This window comes from Melanotaenia boesemani, chromosome 13 (genome assembly GCF_017639745.1).
Source record: "Melanotaenia boesemani isolate fMelBoe1 chromosome 13, fMelBoe1.pri, whole genome shotgun sequence".
In the NCBI taxonomy this organism is placed as follows: Eukaryota; Metazoa; Chordata; class Actinopteri; order Atheriniformes; family Melanotaeniidae; genus Melanotaenia; species Melanotaenia boesemani.
In genome coordinates, this window is record NC_055694.1 from 5,265,974 (window position 1) to 5,286,632 (window position 20,659).

A 20,659-nucleotide genomic window follows, 5' to 3' on the forward strand; every position below is an offset into this window, starting at 1 on the left:
ATACCATACCATACCATACCGTACCATACCATACCGTACCATACCATAACGTACCATACCATACCATACCGTACCATACCATAACGTACCATACCATACCATACATACAAAAAGAAAAGCCAAAATAGTCTTAAAGAGAATAAATACACAAATAAAAGGCACAAGATAATCAGTAAAGAAAATACATAAAAGTAAATGTAAATAAGTCAAAATCTCAGTGTTAAAAAAAGACAAAAGGCAAATTTATTTGTATAGCACATTTCATGTACAAGACAATTCAAAGTGCTTTACATAAATCATTACAGCAGGGTGCGGAAAGCAGTGCAAGTGCATAAAAAATATAAATAAATAAAGATTAAAAGAAATGCAATTAACGAAATAAAAGCAGAAGGAATATGCTAAAATAAAATAGATAAAATGCAAGAAATAAAGTTAAAGACAATATTAAAACATGATTCCAGCTTAAAAGAACCAGATGTAGATTTTGACTTCTAAATAAAATATTGAAATGCAGCAGAGAACAGGTAGGTCTTCAACCTTGATCTAAATAAAGTGTTTCAGCTGATCTGAGGCTTTCTGGGAGTTTGTTCCAGACATGTGGAGCATAGAAGCTGAATGCAGCTTCTCCATGTCTGGTTCTGACTCTGGGAACTGATAAGAAACTGGAAAAGCCGGGGAATAAAAGTTAGTTTTTAAACGTGATTTAAAAACAGTCAGTCGGACCTGTAAAGGAGATCATTGCACAGCCATCCCCATGGTTACAACATTAAACAAGACTTATGCTTCAGCATGTTCCACTGAAAGATATGATGTGCAGAACCAGAGGCGTGGGTAGTTTAGTGGCTGGTCTCCTTCAAGGTCATGCTCAGCTTTCCTATGGAAAAATGAGTTATGTATCTACTGACATTATACTCACACATAGATGCAGCTACAAAGTAAGATTCACAAAATATGCTTACAAAGCTCCTAAGAAGAAAACATAATTATTAAACTATGATCTTTATTTCTTCTAACATGCTTCATATGTTGTATTTCCAGTGACTTGTTCAGTATTTTTTTTATAAACATTTCCAGCCCTCCGGAAATAAAGAAATAGTTTGGCTCAAGATTTTATACATGACTGTAGGATTTGTAACAACAGAAAAAAAACACACATGGAGTATTTTTTATAACCTTTAAGAAACCACTTTACATCCTTTTCTCTTCATGTAGATAAAAAATAAACACTTCTTATATAGCTGCATTGGGCACTTGTTTCCATGATATGGTTTCCTGCCTTTCACTCTGAAACAGGAAATCATGCATGAACACAGAGCTGCAAGTTACAGTCACAGCGAAGTCTGAAAGAAGCAGCAGTTTTCTCTCACAGTCAACCTGAAGCGGAGCTTTCTGCATTTAGAGCGCAAGCAAAGGATCACATAAACACCCAGGTAGGTGATTTCTGGCCCAGACTTGTTCAGATAACTTTAATATGTCGTTATTTTTATTAATTTGGGGAAATAAAGTTTTTTCCTTTTTAAAAATGTTGAACTGATGAGAATTAGCTGATCTGTATAAATGGCTTATTCAAAGGTTGGAGTAAACTCACGTTTTACTTGCGACAGGTGTTTTCCCACCTTGTTTCACTTCATTCTTTATTTTTAATTCCTCAAATTTAGACAATGAAGAAATATTACATCCCCTTCTTATAAGAAATGAGAGCCAAACGAACTCACATGTGATGTAAAAAAACAAAAAAACAGAGGCAGTAAGAATGGAAACGTGTTTGTCTCACTTACAGCAGACGTCCCACAGCTCTGACTCACAGCCTACGTTTTCTCTGGTCTGACACCACCACGCCATGATGAATGGGACGAACTGCACCGACCCGCCGGCAGAGTTCCAGTACTACCTTTTCCCCGCGGTTTACATCCTGGCTTTGGTCATAGGTCTGCCGGGGAATCTGGCTGCGTTTTTCGTCTTCACAGTCAAGACCAAACCCCGCACACCCTTCAGCATCTACATCAGCAACCTGGCTCTGGCCGACATCTCCATCCTCTGCATGCTGCCCCTTCGGATACATTACCACCTGAAAAGGAACAACTGGGTGTTCAGGGACTCCACCTGCCTTCTTACAGGTACTCTGTACTTTGCCAACATCTACATGAGCATCTGCTTCATGACCTGCATCTGTGTGGATCGCTACATGGCCACCGTGCATCCTCATACTTATCTGAGGCTGCGGAGCCCCTGGTACGCTCTGGCTGTCAGCGTGGTGCTCTGGTGCGTCGCTGCAGTGTCGATCCTGGTCTTCATCCTCATGGGACCGCTGGAAATCGGAGACGAATCTCTAGGCCACAGCTGCTTCGAGAACTTCGCCAAGACAGAGTGGAACAATCGTCTGAGGCCGTTCAGCATCCTGACCCTGGTCTTTGGCTCCCTGCTGCCATCCCTGATCATCCTGGTGTGCTACCCGCTGGCAGCGAGGCGCATCTCCATGATCAAGACCCAAACAGCCCAAAAAGCAGTGAGGGTCATCTACACCATTCTGGCCATCACGCTGCTCTGCTTCCTGCCCAACCATGTGGTGTACCTGCTGCACCTCCTGCAGCGCCTGGACGTCATCCAGAACTGCTCAACGCGGGCCGCTATATTCAACGCCCGCAGGGTTACCATGGCGCTCGTGGCCCTTAACACGTGTCTGGACCCCGTGCTTTACTACATGACCACAAGCCACTTCGGATGGAAGAATTTAAAGAGGACGTGGGTGTGGGGGATGGTCAGCAGGAGAAGGGGGGTCTATACCATTTCAGTACCTTGATGGGGGGACAATAGCACCTGGTAACTGTATACAGCTGTAAATAAAGCACTGTAAATATTAAATAAAGCACTGAAAAAGGACGTTTCCTGTAAAAATGTTTATTCATGCTTGCTTCTAAAATAAAATCACTGAATCTGAATTTGAGTCTCTTTTTTTCCCAGTAAATGACTCTATGAAAGTATCAACAGTGGGAAATTCCTCTTAAATGTCGACTGTTTTGGAACAGAAGACATCTCAGCCCAGTCCAGACGGCAGCCCTTTTTTCAGCAGAGATGAGAGGAAGCTCCCCAGGTCTTCATCCTGCCCGAGTCACAGAGAAGCAGCACAGAATCAACAACATGTTGTTACGGTACAACAGTGGCTCTCAAACTTTTTTAAACATTGGTCCACCTGTGGAATTCAGAGTTCAGGGGCCAATTTCAGCACAATCTGATCTCCAGTGAGCCGGAGCATAAAAATAACAGCAATATTACTTATAAATAATAAAAACTCCACCTTTTAGTGCAAAGATTATCAAGGTATTTACATTTAATGAACTATCCTGTTAGAATAGAAAGGGCAGGTACAACTATATTTACCTCAGTCACACATTTACATATTTTAGTCATTTTATTTATTTAAATTTTTAGATTGTTTGCAATTATATATATTTTACATATGTAATATATATTTATAAATATGTGTAAATGTATCAAAGAAATTTTATAATTTTCTATGTAAAATTGATGTTTAAAAGAAATTGATTAACTTCATATACATGAAATATATTTTTCTATTTTGTTATTTTATATTTTTATCTATATCAATTTATTTACTTTTTTTTTTACTTATTTAACATATTTATGCATTTATATATTTACTCATTTACACATTCATTACAACTTACAAATCACAATGGCTCTACAAAATTAAAAAACATTTAATCCCTGATATCTGGAATTATTATATAAATATTATATATATGTTTATATATTTGGATGAAACCCAAACTTAGAACATATGTTCAGATTAAAGAAGAATATTTTACAGAATCATGCTTAACGCTGCATTTAGGGAGAGGTCAGAAGTCTTTGTGTGCACGATTAAGAGCTGGAACGTTGCCCCTGGCGACTGAAGCAGGCAGGGTTAAAGGTATTCCTGAAGAAATGCGTTTATGTGTTTTATGTGATCTGGAAGTTGTTGAAGATGAACTTTGTACGATGATATGAGGAAACTTTTGTTTGGAAAAGTACAGAAGAAGAAAGCTGACCTGTTTTGGATGACTGAATTTGACATGTTGAGTTGTTTATTCCAGGAGGAGGTTTATATGCTATCTAGATTTATTAAGAAGGCCTGGAATTTAAGACAGAGAACACTGTATCCTACATGAGCACTTTACTTTCCTAACTGAAAATCCTGGCCCGTGTTGTTATTGATGTTTAAGTGGATGGTTATATGCATTTTGATTTTGGCCTTATGTTTCTTTTTTTTCCCCGCGTTTAGCCATCTTGGAATTGTTTTGATTTATAATGTATAGTGTCTTGTAAGCCCATCGGGCTGGGCACACTGTGCATGACACTGAAATAAATAAACCAAACCAAAATATGTTATTTTAAATGTTTATACGTGTACATTTCCACATGTGTAGTAATCCTGACCACCTGAACTGACTCACATCATAATATTAACTGAAGGCAGATCTGTTAGTAAAAAAGATGTAAAACATATAACAAGTCATCCCTTTATTTTTATTTTAAAATGACAAAAAGTGCTGATTTTTTTTTTAGAATTTTAAAACCTTATTTTACACTTACCATGAAAATTAAGGAAAATTTGTAATAACAACCAGTGTTGCGTTACACATGGTTAGAAAGCCTGATTAGTCACCTTTACTGTGAGGTATAACTGAGGTTTGAGCTTCGACAGAATGAGTAACACAGCTAAATGTGTGGGTTGCGCCCCCCAAAAATGTGCCAACATATTTTCCTGTTGGTATTCTTGGTGGATTGGGTGACTGCACTCCTACAGTATGAAGTAAAAAACACATTCTGGAGGACGGAGTCAAGTCCTTGCTTCTTGAGATGTGGGATCACTGGCTACAGAACCTTATTACGATATTTCTGTCCGTCAGTCAGGTGTCAGTCGTACATCTGTTACTTAACATACCTGGCAGCACTTGGAGTGGCCCTACCAACATGTTTAGCTGTGTTGCTCATTCCACAAAAGCATATAATCTATACAAGTTATTACAAGTTAGCTCGTATGCGAGTTAAACAGCTTCTTTCCACAGGAAGTCAGGTTCATAAACAATCTGTGCCCTCTTACATCATGACCCCTCCACTTACTTTACACACGCCTTATCTTTTTTTTTTTATATAACTTATCTGATTATATTCTTTTACTGCATTTATTGCCTATTTTTCTTCTGTTATTGTTTGTGGTCCTGCATAATGTGGGAGACAACATCAAATTTTTTAAGCACATAGTGCAAAAGCATTGATGATAAAGAAATCTTGATCTTGTTGTAAAGGTGACTCATCAGGCTTCCTGTGATGTAAAATACAACTGGTATTATTAAAGGACGAAACACAAATTTCCTTACTTTTTCTGCTACATTTATTTACAAGAAAATTGTTTTAACCTCTTTATCACAAGATCTTTTTTCTGCCTCCTGTCTGTAACAACTTACCCAAAATAAATGGAGCAAACCTTCACATCTAAAGGGGCTGTATGCGTAATCTCAAAAAGAAAGTTGAGCTTCGTGAGATCACTACTGATAGGTCCGAATCAAGATACTTTAGGATTTTTGAAGAGTATTTTGCTATGTTTTGGCTGTTAGCTCATTGCTTTCACATGATGTGTTTCTGTGGTTTGTGTGAAGTTGTAAAATTAGCAGAAGCAGTAAAGGAGGGAAATGCACTGTGTTCATGGTTTTGTTCTATGCCCATATAAGTGCCTGAGGTCTATATATGTGTTTTGTTTGGATGGCAGTGTTTGGTAGAGGCCTCCTATCATGTGCATACATCGTCTGCACTGCACACACCTCACGCCGCCCCTGATGAAGAATTTGTTTTTGTCTGTTTTTATTCAACATTTAATTGCTTATTAAAGTTGTTATTCAATAGTAACTCTTTATTAATGCCAAGATAATTTTTCAGCTCTAAATATCAAAAATCTGCACACAATTTTAGAATTTGTCGCCTATTATAAAAGTCCTTAAAATAGTAGTTTGAGACAGAAAAGATACGACAGTAAAAGTAGAAGACATCTAGTTTTTTATAATGCATGCATGGAACAAATGAAGCCACAGAAACCTCCCTCTGTGTGTTGTGCAGTGCCTCAGATCAACAGCCAGCTTCCCCCACCTTCACTCATTTTCCCTTTCAGAGCCCCCTCTTTCATACTGTCCACCCACATGGTGGTTTTTACTGTTTGTGGTGGAACGTATCACCATCAGGACAGTGAGGGCACCAGTAAATTGCTGCCTTCCTTTCAGCTGTGCAGTTCACGTCAAATAAGAATATATAAAAGCTCATTGTGGTCAAGATGAACTTTTCCATTTTACTGCTTGTTTGTTGGATTGGCTAGAGGCCAGTATTACTAATGTAACCATTTAACCAATGAGGTAAATCTAATCTGTCTCACAATCCCCATCGAGGGGTGATTGAGAACTAATCCTTGGTGATTTCAGCTTGTAATGACATGCGCAGGTGACGCTGAAGGATGGAAATGTGACGTCCTTATGAGTGTTTGACCGCAGAAATCAGCTTCTTATCTCTGTGGTTGTCTGACGCTTCCTGCTTTAAACCAAACAGCCAGAAAGATCATGAACTGCAGCAGTATGATTTGTCTTAAACTCAAAAGAACTGAGTTATGTGTTTTGACTGCCTGCAACAACGTAGAACTATTAGACAGAGGAAGGAGGACAACTCTGGTAACATTTCACTGCTACATCTTTACATATCAGATAGCTGCTTGCAGCCATAATAAAGTTTAAATTATACCAATGTTTTGGACTGAGTCTGTATTTTACAATGTCATTTTGTAGTTATTATTTCTATAACAAAAGGTCAAATTAGAAACAGAAGTGAATTAAAGCAACATTAAAGAAGTGTATGGGATTTAAAACTTTCTGTTGAAGTACACAAAGATTTATGAGTAACACAGGTTTGAAACTTCCCTGGTGTGGCCCGGAGCTGAGACTGTGTTTCACTGTCACATGCTAAAAAGACACTTTTACCATAAACCTAGGTCCACCTTGCTGCCTTGCTAGTTCCAGGTTGGACCTCTTTTTTTCTCCAGAACTGCCTTAATTTTTGGTGTGATAGATTCAACAAGGTGTTGGAAACCTTCCTCAGAGATTTAGCTCCATATTGACATGACAGCATCACACACTTGCTGCAGGTTTGTCGGCAGCATCCATGATGAGAATCTCCCGTTCCACCACATCCAAAGCTGCTCTACTGGACTGAGATATGGTGGCTGTGGAGGCCGTTGGAGTCCAGTGAACTCATTGGTTTGTTCTAGAAAGCAGGTGGAGATGATCTGAGCTTTGTGATATGGTGCATTATCCTGCTGGAAGTAGCATCAGAAGATGCCCCACTGTGGTCATAAAAAGATGGACATGGTCAGCAGCAATACTCAGGTAGACTGTGGTGGTTAAACCAGGCCAGGTTGGTACTAAGGGGCCCATAAGCTCCGTTTCCACTGTGCGGTTTAGTCCGGGCCAGGTCGGAGGTTTTAGAATGGTCCAGCCTAATTAGGTGAGCAATCCCATTGCAAGTTGGACCGCCACTGGGCATGCAGGATTTAGACCAAATGCCTAGCGTGGCGTTATACTAGTAAGATGACAACAAACATAACGTTACAAATAAATATGGAGGCCAATCAGCAACTCGTTTTTGTTCTGCTTGGCTTTTGGTTCTTTGCTTGAACGATACACGCTGCATTGTACGACCAGACCTTACTGCTGTTTGCGGGAATCCTTTTCCTATTATCTTTCCAACGTCCAAGTAAACCATGAACTGAACGGCAACGTTGTCTTTGTTTCGCGGTTGCTTTTGTTGTGGTCAGGGACGTTTTTCTGTTTGCCAATCAATAGATTTTATCGTTAGATGCCAGTAGCTTTGATTTAACCGTACCATAGCATTTTGCTATGGACCTACAACTGAAGGGGGTTCATAAATGGTGTGGTATGGTTCAGTTGTATGGGCCCCTTTTATAATGGAAACACACAAAATGAAGAGTAAATACCCAGTAAATACTCAGACCAACAACCATGCCACATTCAAGGTCACCAAAATCCCCTTTCTTCCTGATTGTGAGGCTAAGTTTGAACCTAATAAAGTGGCCGGTGAGTGCATCCTCCATGCTCAAATATAACAACAATTACAAGACACTGTCCATAACTGAAAAGAAACTTCATAACAGAGGGGTTGAAGAGACCAGAGACAACACTGTCTCAGAAACAGAGTAATTGTCAGACTGCTTGTTTCCTCTGAGCGATCAGAGGGAAAAAAAAGGATGCAAGACAGATTAAACTTATCCATCAATTACTGCTGCTAGTGATTAAGAGATTAGTTCACTTGTTCCGTGTTGCGTGACATTCAATAAAATTAATGATAAATGTGTTCATTATTTTTCAAAGCTCGATCTTAGAGAGATTTCTGAGGTGTTTTGTTATTTTGCACCTGTCGTCTTGATCTGCTTCAGTCAGACGTTTGTTTATCAGCATCTTATGTCTGTTTCATTCATAGCTGGATTAGCATGTCTCTGGATGATCCCCATCATATCAGAACTCAAGACACGTTGTAAAGATCACTCTTGCATGCTGCTGTTTATATGCAACATAATTTCTATGCAAATGTTTTGCAACATCTTGTTCTCCTGACATTTTAATGCTCTGCATCTCCGTTAATGGGATGCAAGTTTGGCAAATTCCCAACGTATCCCGGTCCAATGTCGAAACCTCATCTGTCACTGACGTCGTGCAGGTCATTGCCACTAATGAGCTGCAAGTTGCTGGGGAATAGTTAATATTTGCAGATCAGCTGTGTGATGATTTCCATCATCTCTTAAAGCTGCCCTTTGAGAGCAACGAGTGCTCAGAAAACAGAGGACAACTTATTACATTTATTCATCATGCATTTGATTAATTTTAGGAACTTTTTATGTTGCCATGAATTTTAAAAAGAGATTAAAAAATAGTTTTGAGCTCCGGTTCTGAAACAATCAGAAGCGGGTTGGATTGAGATGAAGGGAACGATTTCTCCAGAAAACTGGAACAACTATAAAAGAAGCATTACGCTAAGTTTACTTTAAGAAAAGACAGTTAGGAGAGAGAAAAAATACGAGGACTCATCAGGTCCAGACTGAAAGAGTGGCTCAGGGAACAGGAAATTTTCACACATGAGCCCAGACCTGAACCCCATGGAAAATCTTTGGGATGTGCTGGAGAAGGCTTTGCGCAGTGGTCTCATCATCATCAATACAAGATCTTGGTGAAAAATTAATGGAAATAAATCTGGTGACATTGCAGAAGCTTCATGAAGCAATGCCACAGTGAATGTGTGGCTCAATCACAGCTAAAGGCGGTCCAGCGAAATGTTAGTGTCTTTTTATGGCAGTGTACGTGTTACTGCATGACAGGCAGGTTATTTCCCCTGAACGCCACACAGCAGGAGGCATAATCGTCCTGAAACCTCCTGGATTTGTCTACACAGCACTTTGTTTTTAAAATGAAAACTGAAACTTTTATCATTTTAATTTTTGCTGTACTGCATGTATAATAAAAATAATGTTGTACCTGGTAACTCCAGGACAGCAGCAGAACTTTGGCATTAGTGTCTTCAGCAGAGGACGATACTTTGATGACGATGGACTCCACCATGACTGTACCATCAGGGAGGTGCTGGATGGTGTAGCCTTTTAACACACTGAAGCAAAAGGACGAGATTACATGAAATATTATATGGTCATAGATTCTGCTGCATAACATAGTGGATGTGAGCTTTCAGAATAATCTGGTGCACACGTCAAACATCGATCACATCACAGCTGTACAGAAAACGAGGCTGGTGAGGAGCCATGTCTTTTTGATGAAAAAGGCCCAATGACCGTCCTCTCACCTCTTGAGGTGTGTGTAGATTCTGTGGAGTGTGTCGGTGTCGCTGTGTGGGTCCTGGAGCTGCACGCGGCAGGTGAAGCGTAACTGATGCTCGTTGAGGCCCAGCTCCTTCAGGGCCTGCTCCGAGGACACCAGCTTCAGACTCTGAGCTCAGAGAAAAACATCAACGGCAGTAAGATAAACGATGGCTGCTGCTCACTGATGAAGACACACTCAGGAGGAGGTTTATTAGGTATTTCGGTTTATTTGTTATTTATATTTTCCCACCTGGGAAGGACATACTTCAGCAGTGCTGTGTTATCTTAGCTAATGAAGTGGAAAGTGAGAGCTTATCCAAAACTGTTAACTTACATTTTCTTTCATGATCAGGGTTCCGTGCATCGTGCGAGGCTTTTTGGGATCAGGCAGGGGCCCTACAACAAAATGACAATGTTATTTATCCATAAATACACAAAATAAAGAGCTAACGAACAAGTTGAGGGGAAAAAGTTGAGGAAACGGTAAAGAAACAACAGGAATGAATATCAACAAAGAGACATGAATAAAAGACTGTCTGAAAATGAAGAGAGAGATAAACTATTTGTGGTTATTCTTTTAGATTTGTGATGGTCTTCCTAGGGCTCTAAATTAAAGTTGCACTATCTAATGTTCGGACCTTAAAAAATATGCGGTCCCGACTTATTTTTCATCAAATAAATCTTTATTTATATGGCACTTTTTCATACAAAGTGGTATGAAATTTAAGTTTAGTAGCGTGAAAAAAGGAAAAAATGCACGGCGGCTGGATGGTTTAAAGAAAAAGGCTGATTATTAAAGTTGCTGCTGGATGAGAGAATGTTGAGAAAATGTTGTTTGGCATTTTCATGAAAGATTTCCTAAAAACAATTTTAAGAAATATGTGATTAAATGAATTAATTATGGACTATTTCATTGTAAACAAATGTGTTTGAAATTCAAACTTTGGGAACCTACCAGCCACATTAGATGTGATCAATAGTTAATTCAGATCTCTGGTTCTGATTTTAACATTTATGTTTTTGTTTGCAATAATTTACTGCCTGTAACTGATAGTTTATTTCCTCAACATTCCTAAAATGAGCTTTTAATTAGCATGTTAGCTTTAAATTGTTAATAGCAAAGCCAGAACAGCCAGCATAGACAGACATATTTTCCACTTTTTATTAATAAAAATGAAATTATAGATTATTATCGAAGCAATAATAAACAGACATTAAATGAATTATTTAAGGCCTCTAGCACAGTGGTTCCCAACCTCTTTTTCTCAAGGAGTTGAGTAGCCATGGACCCCCTGCCCCACCCCGTGCTGGTTTTATGCTTATAAAAGGGAGATTCTCACCATAAATAATGTTTTCTGGCTGAGTCCTGTCCTTTGAAAAAGCCAAAGGTAAATTAACAACATACAGCCTTAATTTTTTTTCTTAACACAGGGACAGTATGTGGATATTAATCACAATGACTCTGAATGTTTAAAACCTCTCTGTGGTTGGGAACCACTGCTCTAGCACACATAAAGAGACTCCATATGATTATATATAGGTCTGTAAATCTCAGGAATAATCCAATAGATTTGCACAAATGTGACTTTTTATAGTCTCTTTTCATACAAATATGATCTTGGCACCCAGTCTGAGTCATGAACTGTATGGAGGTTGTACAGGCAGCGTAAAGTACGCTGAACAACTGCTTTAACCAAAGTAAGAGAAAACAAAATGTCAGAGCAAACCAGCAGAAAAGTGAAATGAAACTCCGTAGGCAGGCTAAACATGAACCATTGTAACCACATGACAGATAATACCTCCAAGAGCCATCTCCCTCTTCAGCAGGTTGAGAGATATATCAACAGGAACGCTGGGGTTAGTGGTCACCGTTGTCGTCTCTCCGTTGGCTGGCATGTAACAGTCTATACCTGCCATTTAAAGACACGCGTCAGCCGGACTGGAAGTTCCCTCTCCTCCTAACACCTACATGTTTGCATGATTTTAAACAACAGTGGTGGTTTGAAGCTGCGGTTGCATCTACACTCACTGAACTCCTGTTCGATCTTGCCCTTCAGGAACTCCATTTTGACCGCCTCGCCGTGCACGAGCAGCATGTTGCGAGGCTCTGCCATACGGATGAGCTGCATGATGCCCTTCGCGTCTGCATGTGCGCTAAAGGACATGTACTCCACCTGCAGCTTCACGTCCAGCTGCAGAAACACAGACAACACTCAGAAGCAGCCACTCAATTTTTTTTACATCACCTCAGAAGTACCACCTTTATGACTGACATTAACACGTAGTAAAAGAAAGTTCGGTGTGTGGTATGATCATTGGATTTTCTGTATAAATTGGAGTATTAAAAAAAAAAAAAAAACACAAAAAAACAAGTGTTTATTTGATTTTCATTTTAAAATGTAAAACAAAAAACGAGGAATTTTCCCTTTTAACTGTAAAAACATAATATTTTAAAAATGGCTTTACTGTAAAGTTTGCAGAACAAAAAAAAATTAATCATTAAAATACAACTAGTCTGTTTCACATTGAATCTTACAGTATGATTTTACCTGCTGCTCGCTCACTTTCTAGCAATATCTGTGCAGAAACGTCTGCACATGACAGACTTTTGCTTTCCAATATCAAGAATTATTTCTGAGTACGGTTCCAGAGACATTTTACTGTGTAAAATTAGTTCTCATAAAATGGTTAGTCAACATTCAGTCTACCAAGGGTACATCCAAAGGGTCCCAAAAACTTAGGACGACTCAGATCGAATATTCTGGCAGCCTTTCCAGTTCTTGCTTGTCCCATATCGAGCCAGACCCCTTGGTAAAAGTGGGGCTATACTGTTTATGACCTGAACCTTTAAGTCCCTCCCACCACAGAGCCTCTCTGTGATTCACCCACATAAACCACTGCTTTTAGTGTGAAAATAAAATGTTTTTTTAGTTTGTATTTTAGTGATTTTTTTTGTTGTTCTGAAAACTTTTCAAATTTTAGTTTATTTCCATTTTAACAGTTGAAAGGAAAAACTTTGGCATCCTTTTTGTCAGGATGACCTTACCTATCTGATCTAATGATGATTTTTTTTTTACACTAACCTGTTAAGTTAACATGTTGGGCACAGAAATCATTAAATCATCATTGTATTTATTACGATAAAAATCCACAAAAACTTTTCCATTTAGAAAAAAATATATATATTCAAAGAAATGCAGCAACTGTCCCAGACTGATGCTTGGATGAGTAATATAGTATTATCACATTCATGCTATCATATCTGGTTTTGTCTGACAAGGTTTCAGAACTGAACTCCGTGAAGCTAACAGTGGCCTCCAGGTGACCTAGTTTGTCACGTGATTGGCCGATGTGATCACAGACACCTGAAGGGTAATGCCTCTACCCTCTCACACAAGAATGATATGACAAATGTGAATATTATTATTAAAATAATTAATTAGAAAAATATCTGGTTTCTTAATAATCATGTTAAAGATGATCAGCTTATAAACGGAGAAACTGTTACCAATCAGGATGATGAGAAGGATGCTGCTACTTCTGCGAACTCAGTCTGATATGGATAGAGACTTTATCCTTGGAACTGCGATCACGCTGTATGATTGGATCACATGATCCTGCTCTCAGCTTCACTTGAAAGTGCAGATCGGAAACTCTCCCAGTTTTAGCATGACATTGCTGAACCGTGAAAACCAGCGATATGATATTGATAATACAAAAATATTTACCTATAACAAAAAGATTGCATTGTAATCTGCAAATTGGTTATCAGAAAATTCTTAATCTCACCACTAGGGGGAGCGTGAGTACCTCCAGCAGTAAGCGTATCACTAGCTTTGTTTCCATTACAGTATTTAGCAAAATAAAAGCGATATTTCTAAGATTTCGATGAAGTGTAATTGCGATTTGCCGGTGTTTCCATTGAATGGTGTTTAGTGCATTAGCTGTTATTCTCGTAAAATCTCGTCTCCTTAAAAAAAATCTCGTTATTTTGCGAAATACTGTAATGGAAACGCAGCTACAGTCTCCTTTAACCTGCAGATGTTACAGGAGAGGTAAGTTTTGACAAGACGAGTGGATGATATGCATCTGAAATAAATAAAAACTTTGTTAAAAGAAAATTAGAATCTTACTGTTGCTCTTCCTTCCATCTCCAGCTTCCTCTGACCATTCAGGATCTTATGGCCAATTGTTCCTTGCACACAATACCCAGGCATGATTACCTGCAAAAACAGTCACATTCTTCATTTAAAGTGGTACACTGCCCAGAAACTTTGTTAGGTCCATCTTGCTTATACTGGGTTGGACCCCCTTTGCCTTAATTCTTGGTGGCATAGATTCAATAAAGCGTTTGGAAACATTCCTCAGAGATTTTGATCCTTATTGACATGATAGCATGATCCTCTATAAACCCTAGAGATGGTTGAGTGTGGAAATCCCAGTAGATCAGCAGTTTTTGAACTACTCAGACCAGCAACAATGCCACCTTCAAGGTCACTTAAAGCCCCATTCTTCCTCATTGTGATGCTCCGTCTTCACCGTGTCTCCATGACTACATGTGTTGAGTTTCTGCCATGTGATTGGCTGGTTAGATATTTGTGTTGACATGCAGTTGAATAAGTGTTGCTGCCATTCATGACTCACCATGTTCTTCTCATTGCCAGCCCATTTCTTGAAAATCTGCAAAGACTGACCAGCGTGAAGCATACCTGGTGTGGCGAACACCACCTGAAAAGAGGCCACATTTTAAACTTCCTGCTAAATGATCCAACAAATGTTTAAAACCTGCACACGGAAAGAAAAACTAAAAACAAAAAAAAAAGACTCACCATTGGTCCAGGATTGTCTGCATAGGACCGATCAAAAGCTTTGATGTGCTTAAATTCAAACATGTTTCTCTGTACAAACGTTTTCCGAATCTTCTGGTTGGTCCATGTAATGAAAAGCTTATAATAATGGTTAGCTTTCTCCGTCAGTCCAGTGGAGAAGTAGATCGGGGCCTTCAGGTTCATTCTCTCCCTGTGTGGTGAGAGGAGGTATTTAGAGTCTGCCCTCTGAGCAGATAAATTGTTGTTCTTTTAAGCCTAATAAAATGAATACAGCCATTATGCGAAGCTGCAGGGACAAATATGTGGTCTTTATTGAAATTATGTGCAATTACTCCACACTCAGAGGTTTTTTTTTTATTTAATTGGCACGCCAACAATCATGAGACAAAAAGCGGCTTTTATCTAAAATCAGTGAACCAGGGAAGACTGTGATTATCTCCACCTCACTTTGCTCTTTATCTCAATTTGACAGATGTCCTACCTTAAGAAAAGATAAAAAAAAAAGGAAAATGTAGAATGGATTCATAGATTTACTGTAAAACTCTACCAAAATGTTTCCAACAGGATGCAGAGTTCCTGAGCCCGTCCGAGAGCAAAAACTGGGATGAGAACCTGGACGATTTGAAAGAAAACAAAGATATTAGAAAATGTCTAAACTAAACGTTTACCTTAAAAGACAGTTTTACACTAGCTGTTTATTTTACCTTCCCTCCTCTTTCTATGGATTCATGCACCTTCTTCAGAAAGTCCCTCTCTCTGCACCGCTTGGAGTCGCGGATGGTGGTGGCATACGTGGACTCTGAAATGAGGATGTCTGGACGACACTTATCGATCCATGCAGCGCTGCATGCACATGAGACAAGAATGAAGAGAGGGCACGGTATGCAGAGAAAAAAAAAATCACAAAACATAATACATTTAAACTATTTTAAATGATTCTTCATCATCTGCATTGTAGAGTAATCCTAGACACATGACATACTAGTGAAATAATACAAATCTTATTTCAACAACAGTCGGGATGTTTTCTAAACTGCAGCCAGAATTTGAGTTAGCAGAACAAGTAGAAAAGAATGACTTTATCACATTTAGTAAATATAAAAGTGAATCTTTTGCAGACTAAAGATGCAAATTAATGCAGTTTTCCAAGAGACATATGAGTCCATTCTTTAAACAAACAAGATTTTATCCAGTCAGCAGTAAACGTTAGAGCTGGGTTTCACCACTAATTTCCTGATTCGATAACAGGTGAATGAAAAAATCCGAATTTGGCATTACCTCGGCAAAAGAAGCTGATTTTAGGCATATAGTGTCTTCTCACAGCTGTGAACATAATCCACCAAATACTATGTTATCCTCCTGATTTATGAAGTTTATGATAATTTTCAGCCTTATGCACAGAACTTTTATCATTAGGTGTCCAGAAACAAAGTTATTACAAAAGCTATTTTAAAAATCCAGATTTGGTATTGTCTCGGCAAGATGTTGGACAAAAGCGATAAAGGCAATCTTTAAATAGTGTATTTATGCTAAGATCTCACCAAGCTGCGGTAAATCATGAGAGTAGGTAACATAAAAAATAAAAAAAAAAGATCTCAGAGTGTTATAAATTAATTATAATTATTATTCAACCCAGCTAAACTAAACATGTTCACATAAAAGTATAGAAATATGAATAATTGTGTCTGACAAATCAAAGCCAGGTTTATAAAATTTGAGCAAATGTACAAAACTGAATGAACACACCCAAATAATTTAGCAGGGGACCAAATCCCTCCTGCAAAGTTGAATTTCTTTGCATCTTTTTTGTAAAAACAGTGAAGTGTAAGCATATAAGCATTCAGCCATAAGCTACAACTAAACCTTTTACTGCTGCTTCTTTTATAACTAATTGTGGCACCCTCACCAGTCACTAGTTAGATCTGCTTATTGTAGAATATCCTTGCTTTCTGTAAAAGGGGTTTGTGCATATAGAATTATTTAGTCAGAAAAAAACAAAGTAAATGTAGGTTTCTTTGTTGCATTGATCAGCTTTGCTTGCTCTTCATTTCCTCAACCAGCAGCTTGAGGTCGCTACCTGCAACTTTTTCATCAATTCTGAAGGCTGCTTTCCCTTCTGAATGATGGTCTCGCTGAGTTTAATCCAGAGGAAACTAAGTGTAGCAGCAGGATGTTGCCTTTAATGCTAAATTTATCTTCATATATATCAGCAGCAAAGTACAGCTCCATCCTGCTTCATTACATCCAGACACTTTACCTCCTCTGCATCTCATGAAGACAAGCAGTAGCAACCTGAAAGTACCGCATTCACCCACCAGCCACTTTATAAGGTATTTGACCAATAAGACAAATAGCTAGTGTGAAAGTGTTGGGATAGGCTTCTGAGTAGGATACAGCTGGTACTGGAAATGGATGGATGGTTGTCTTTTTATGTATTTAATACGAGCTGACTGGGCATTGATTTGGCGCTGCCTCCAGCGAGGTTTCAGGCAAGTCACAAGCAACGGTGATATTATACGGTGATGTGCAACCACAGCAGACTGCTGGTGAGATGCCATTCCTGTCACTAATCACAAAGCTGTAGACTGTAGCTGTAGACTATTAACTCTAAAATGTATGGTTTTGCAAACCTCCTTGTCTACTGAGGTACAAAAAAAACACTTTGTAATTACAGAACATTTACTTTACTCATTTATCTTTCTCCATTTATCTAAATTCTCTAAAACAAATTACCTTTTACAACTGCGACTGAGTTTAGTTGATGATCAATAGCATACAAAGCTGACACTAATGCTAAAAGTTGTTTGTCTAAGAAACTGGTTTTGTTATTTAAAGTGCAGATGACCAAAAACACTTCCAGTATATTAAAGCCAACTTACCCTAAATGTCTGTCTGGTGTCATATTATAGTCTCCCTGAAAAGAGAAGACATTTTTCTGAGACTGCAGTTGTTGAATTCACCACCTGTGACACAGTTAAGGCTTGTTTGCACTTACAGTGTAGACCACAGACTCTGATCCGACTTTGATGTGCACCATAGCAGCTCCCAGGACATGGCCTGCATAGTACGCCTTGATCTCCAGCTCATCATCCACCTGCCAGCACCACAACAAAAAAGCTTGATTTGTCATCAAAAGAAACGAACAGCTGGCACACAGGGAGAAAAAAGGTGTGCTCAGATAAAATGTGGGACTGAACACGTGAAAGATGATGTCAGCCCTGCACCTCGACAGTTTGGTGGAGGTTCAAAGGAACGACTTTCTTCATGCAGTCCTTGATCATTTGTGAAGTGAAGAAGTTGGTTTCTCCCTTCTTGTCGACGGTGATCTTCCGGAAATCTTCCAGTAAAATGGGACAAATGGCCTTGGTGGGATGAGTCATGTAGATGGGTCCATCGTAGCCCACCATCTCACTCATGTAGGGCAGAGCGCCACAGTGGTCCAAGTGGAAATGGCTGAAAACAGATCGTGTGGTCGAATGAAAGCAGAGTTGTTCTGCCATTGCTGCAGACGTGCTAGCTTAGAAAGGGTGGGAGAAACTCAAGAAAACAAACCTGATAATCACACAATCCAAAAAGTCTGTCAGACGGCCGTTCTGGGTGATATAGGAGAAGTCTGGGAAACGTCTCTGCAATGATAAAACACAACGCTGATTTTACATGATGTTACATTCATTCAGTATTTAATTTTTATCCAAAGAAACTTACAACCATCATCATCGACAAAGGGTCCAGAACAGATTAAACTTCAATAAATAACTGAATAAAGAAATAAATGTTGCTCTGTAGAGGATGCTAGGAGAAAAATAGACTTTGAAATTAGAGGCATCAGCTAGAGTTTCCCTTTGATCTGCAGATGATTGAATTTTCTGCAATGATTTATAGCACAATTCAACGACACGGTGATTCAAAGTGCTTTACAGAAACATCGAAACATAAAACTATAAGAAGCATAACTTAACATTAAAAACGAAAGACAAAAGGAATAGGAAGACCCCTGGATAAAAACTGTATTAAAACATGATCAGGTTTAAAAATTCAAGCTTAAAAGATACAGTCCAGATTTGGACTTTTAAATAAAAACTAGTGAAATGCAGCAGAGAACAGGTGGGTCTTCAACCTGGATTTAAATAAACTGAGTGTTTCAGCTGATCTGAGGCTTTCTGGGAGTTTGTTCCAGACATGTGGAGCATAGAAGCTGAATGCAGCTTCTCCATGTCTGGTTCTGACTCTGGGAACTGATAAGAAACTGGATCCAGATGACCTGAGGGTTCTGTTAGGTTTATACTGGGTCAAGAGGTCACTGATGTACCTTGGTCCTAAACCATTCAGAGCTTTATAGACCAGCAACAAAACTTTAAAGTCTATTCTCTGACAGACCAGCAGCCAGTGTAAAGACCTCAGAGCTGGACTGATGTGGTCCACTTTCTTGGTCTTAGTAAGGACTCAAGCAGCAGAGTTCTGAATAAACTGCAGATGTCTAATTGATTTTTTAGGTATAACCTGTAAAAACACTGTTAGAATAATCGAGTCAACTAAAGATGAATGCATGGACTAGTTTTTCCAGGTCCTGCTGAGACATCAGATCTTTTACCCTTGATATATTCTTAAGCTGATAGTAGGCTGACTTTGTGATTTCTTTAATGTGTTTTTCTAAGTTAAGGTCTGAGTCCATCCATACAGCCAGATTTCTTGCCTGGTTGGCGGCTTTTAGGTGAAGCCCAAATGAGTTTACTCTACTCCAATGGCCTCCACAGTCACCAGATCTCAATCCAATAAAGCAGCTTGGGAATGTGTTGGAACAGGAGATTCTTATCATGGATGTGCAGCCAACAAATCTGCAGCAACTGTGTGATTCCGCCAGGTCAATATGGAGCAAAATCTCTGAGGAATGTTTCCAACACCTTACTGAATCTACAACACCAAAATTTAAGGCAGTTCTTAAGGAAAAAAAGGGGGTCCAGGACTTGGAACTAGGAAGTAATAAATAGCCAGTGAGTGCAAGTCTTTTTTTTTTTTAATTGAAACATGTCAGTCCTGGAGGTTACAATTTGGTTGTTTGGATATTTGAAAAATAAGCTGCATTACCTTTAGGAGCATGATTCAACTATCTAAACTAACCTGATATAATCTTATAAGTTGTTTAATTTATGCCATATGTTTTAATTCCATCTCATTTATGCCCCATGTAAAATTTAATATTGCTGTTGCTTTACATCTTGAATGAAGATTTTTTCGGTGAAGGTTGTTTGTGGTACAACTGTGTATATTTATTAATTCAATTAATCACTTACATCGTCGTTGTATCCCATGTGCATCCCACAGTCCAGCATGATGTTTTTGCCTCCGATGGAGACGAGGATGCAGCTGCGGCCAACATCCTGTCCAGCACCTTGGAGAGAGAACACAGAAGTTAAGAACGAAAACTAGCTAAAACAACAACAACAAGGAAACCTATTGATTTTTAGCAATAGCTAACAAAACCCTGATTTTAAAAAACAAAAAACAAAAACACACACACACATGTCTGAATATTATTGAGACCACTACATGGACATAAAATCGACGTTCTCTGTTTTTAAGGCAGTGCTTAAGTTGTTTAGCTAACAGCCACATATATGTTGACGGAACTAGCTTAGCATATGCTAACTAGCGGCAGTACTTACCCAGCGGTGTTACTTTTATTTCAGGCATGTTTTCTCATCGAGGCTGCCTGCTCCTGCTGACAGATTAATAACACCACGTCACCTTAAAATCTGCCTACTTCTGACAAATACCCACTTGATAAGCAAGAAATTATATTGTTTGTAACTTGGGCATGCGGAGACTTCATGCAATGTTTTCTTAGCTGTAATAAGCCAATTCAAGCATTCATGTAACTTCCGGTCAGTGCGTTCAAAATAAAAACTTC

The 20,659-nt window shown here is 38.8% G+C and overlaps 2 protein-coding genes across 3 annotated transcripts; one reads left to right on the forward strand and one right to left on the reverse strand.

The window, feature by feature from the left end:
- The first annotated feature begins 1,308 nt into the window (after positions 1–1,308).
- LOC121651973 (lysophosphatidic acid receptor 6) lies at positions 1,309–2,900 on the forward strand. 2 transcript variants are annotated; one of them, XM_042004469.1, is made up of 2 exons: positions 1,309–1,430; positions 1,781–2,900. In XM_042004469.1, the coding sequence occupies exon 2, from the start codon at positions 1,841–1,843 to the stop codon at positions 2,798–2,800; it is 960 nt and encodes a 319-aa protein (XP_041860403.1). In that variant the 5' UTR covers positions 1,309–1,430; positions 1,781–1,840; the 3' UTR covers positions 2,801–2,900. The 2 variants fall into 2 exon arrangements, with proteins under 2 accessions (XP_041860403.1, XP_041860404.1); XM_042004470.1 differs by having other exon boundaries at positions 1,354–1,430; positions 1,784–2,900.
- Positions 2,888–20,610, reverse strand: ints11 (integrator complex subunit 11). The gene is made up of 17 exons (XM_042004468.1): positions 20,415–20,610; positions 20,043–20,140; positions 18,304–18,377; positions 17,976–18,204; positions 17,747–17,845; positions 17,631–17,665; positions 15,456–15,594; positions 15,299–15,363; positions 14,752–14,941; positions 14,567–14,650; positions 14,056–14,145; positions 11,952–12,114; positions 11,722–11,832; positions 10,257–10,318; positions 9,907–10,049; positions 9,585–9,714; positions 2,888–3,100 (listed from the first exon to the last, which is right to left on the reverse strand). Exons 1-17 carry the CDS (start codon positions 20,440–20,442, stop codon positions 3,035–3,037), a joined length of 1,806 nt encoding a protein of 601 aa, XP_041860402.1. The 5' UTR covers positions 20,443–20,610; the 3' UTR covers positions 2,888–3,034.
- Positions 20,611–20,659: the final 49 nt, after the last annotated feature.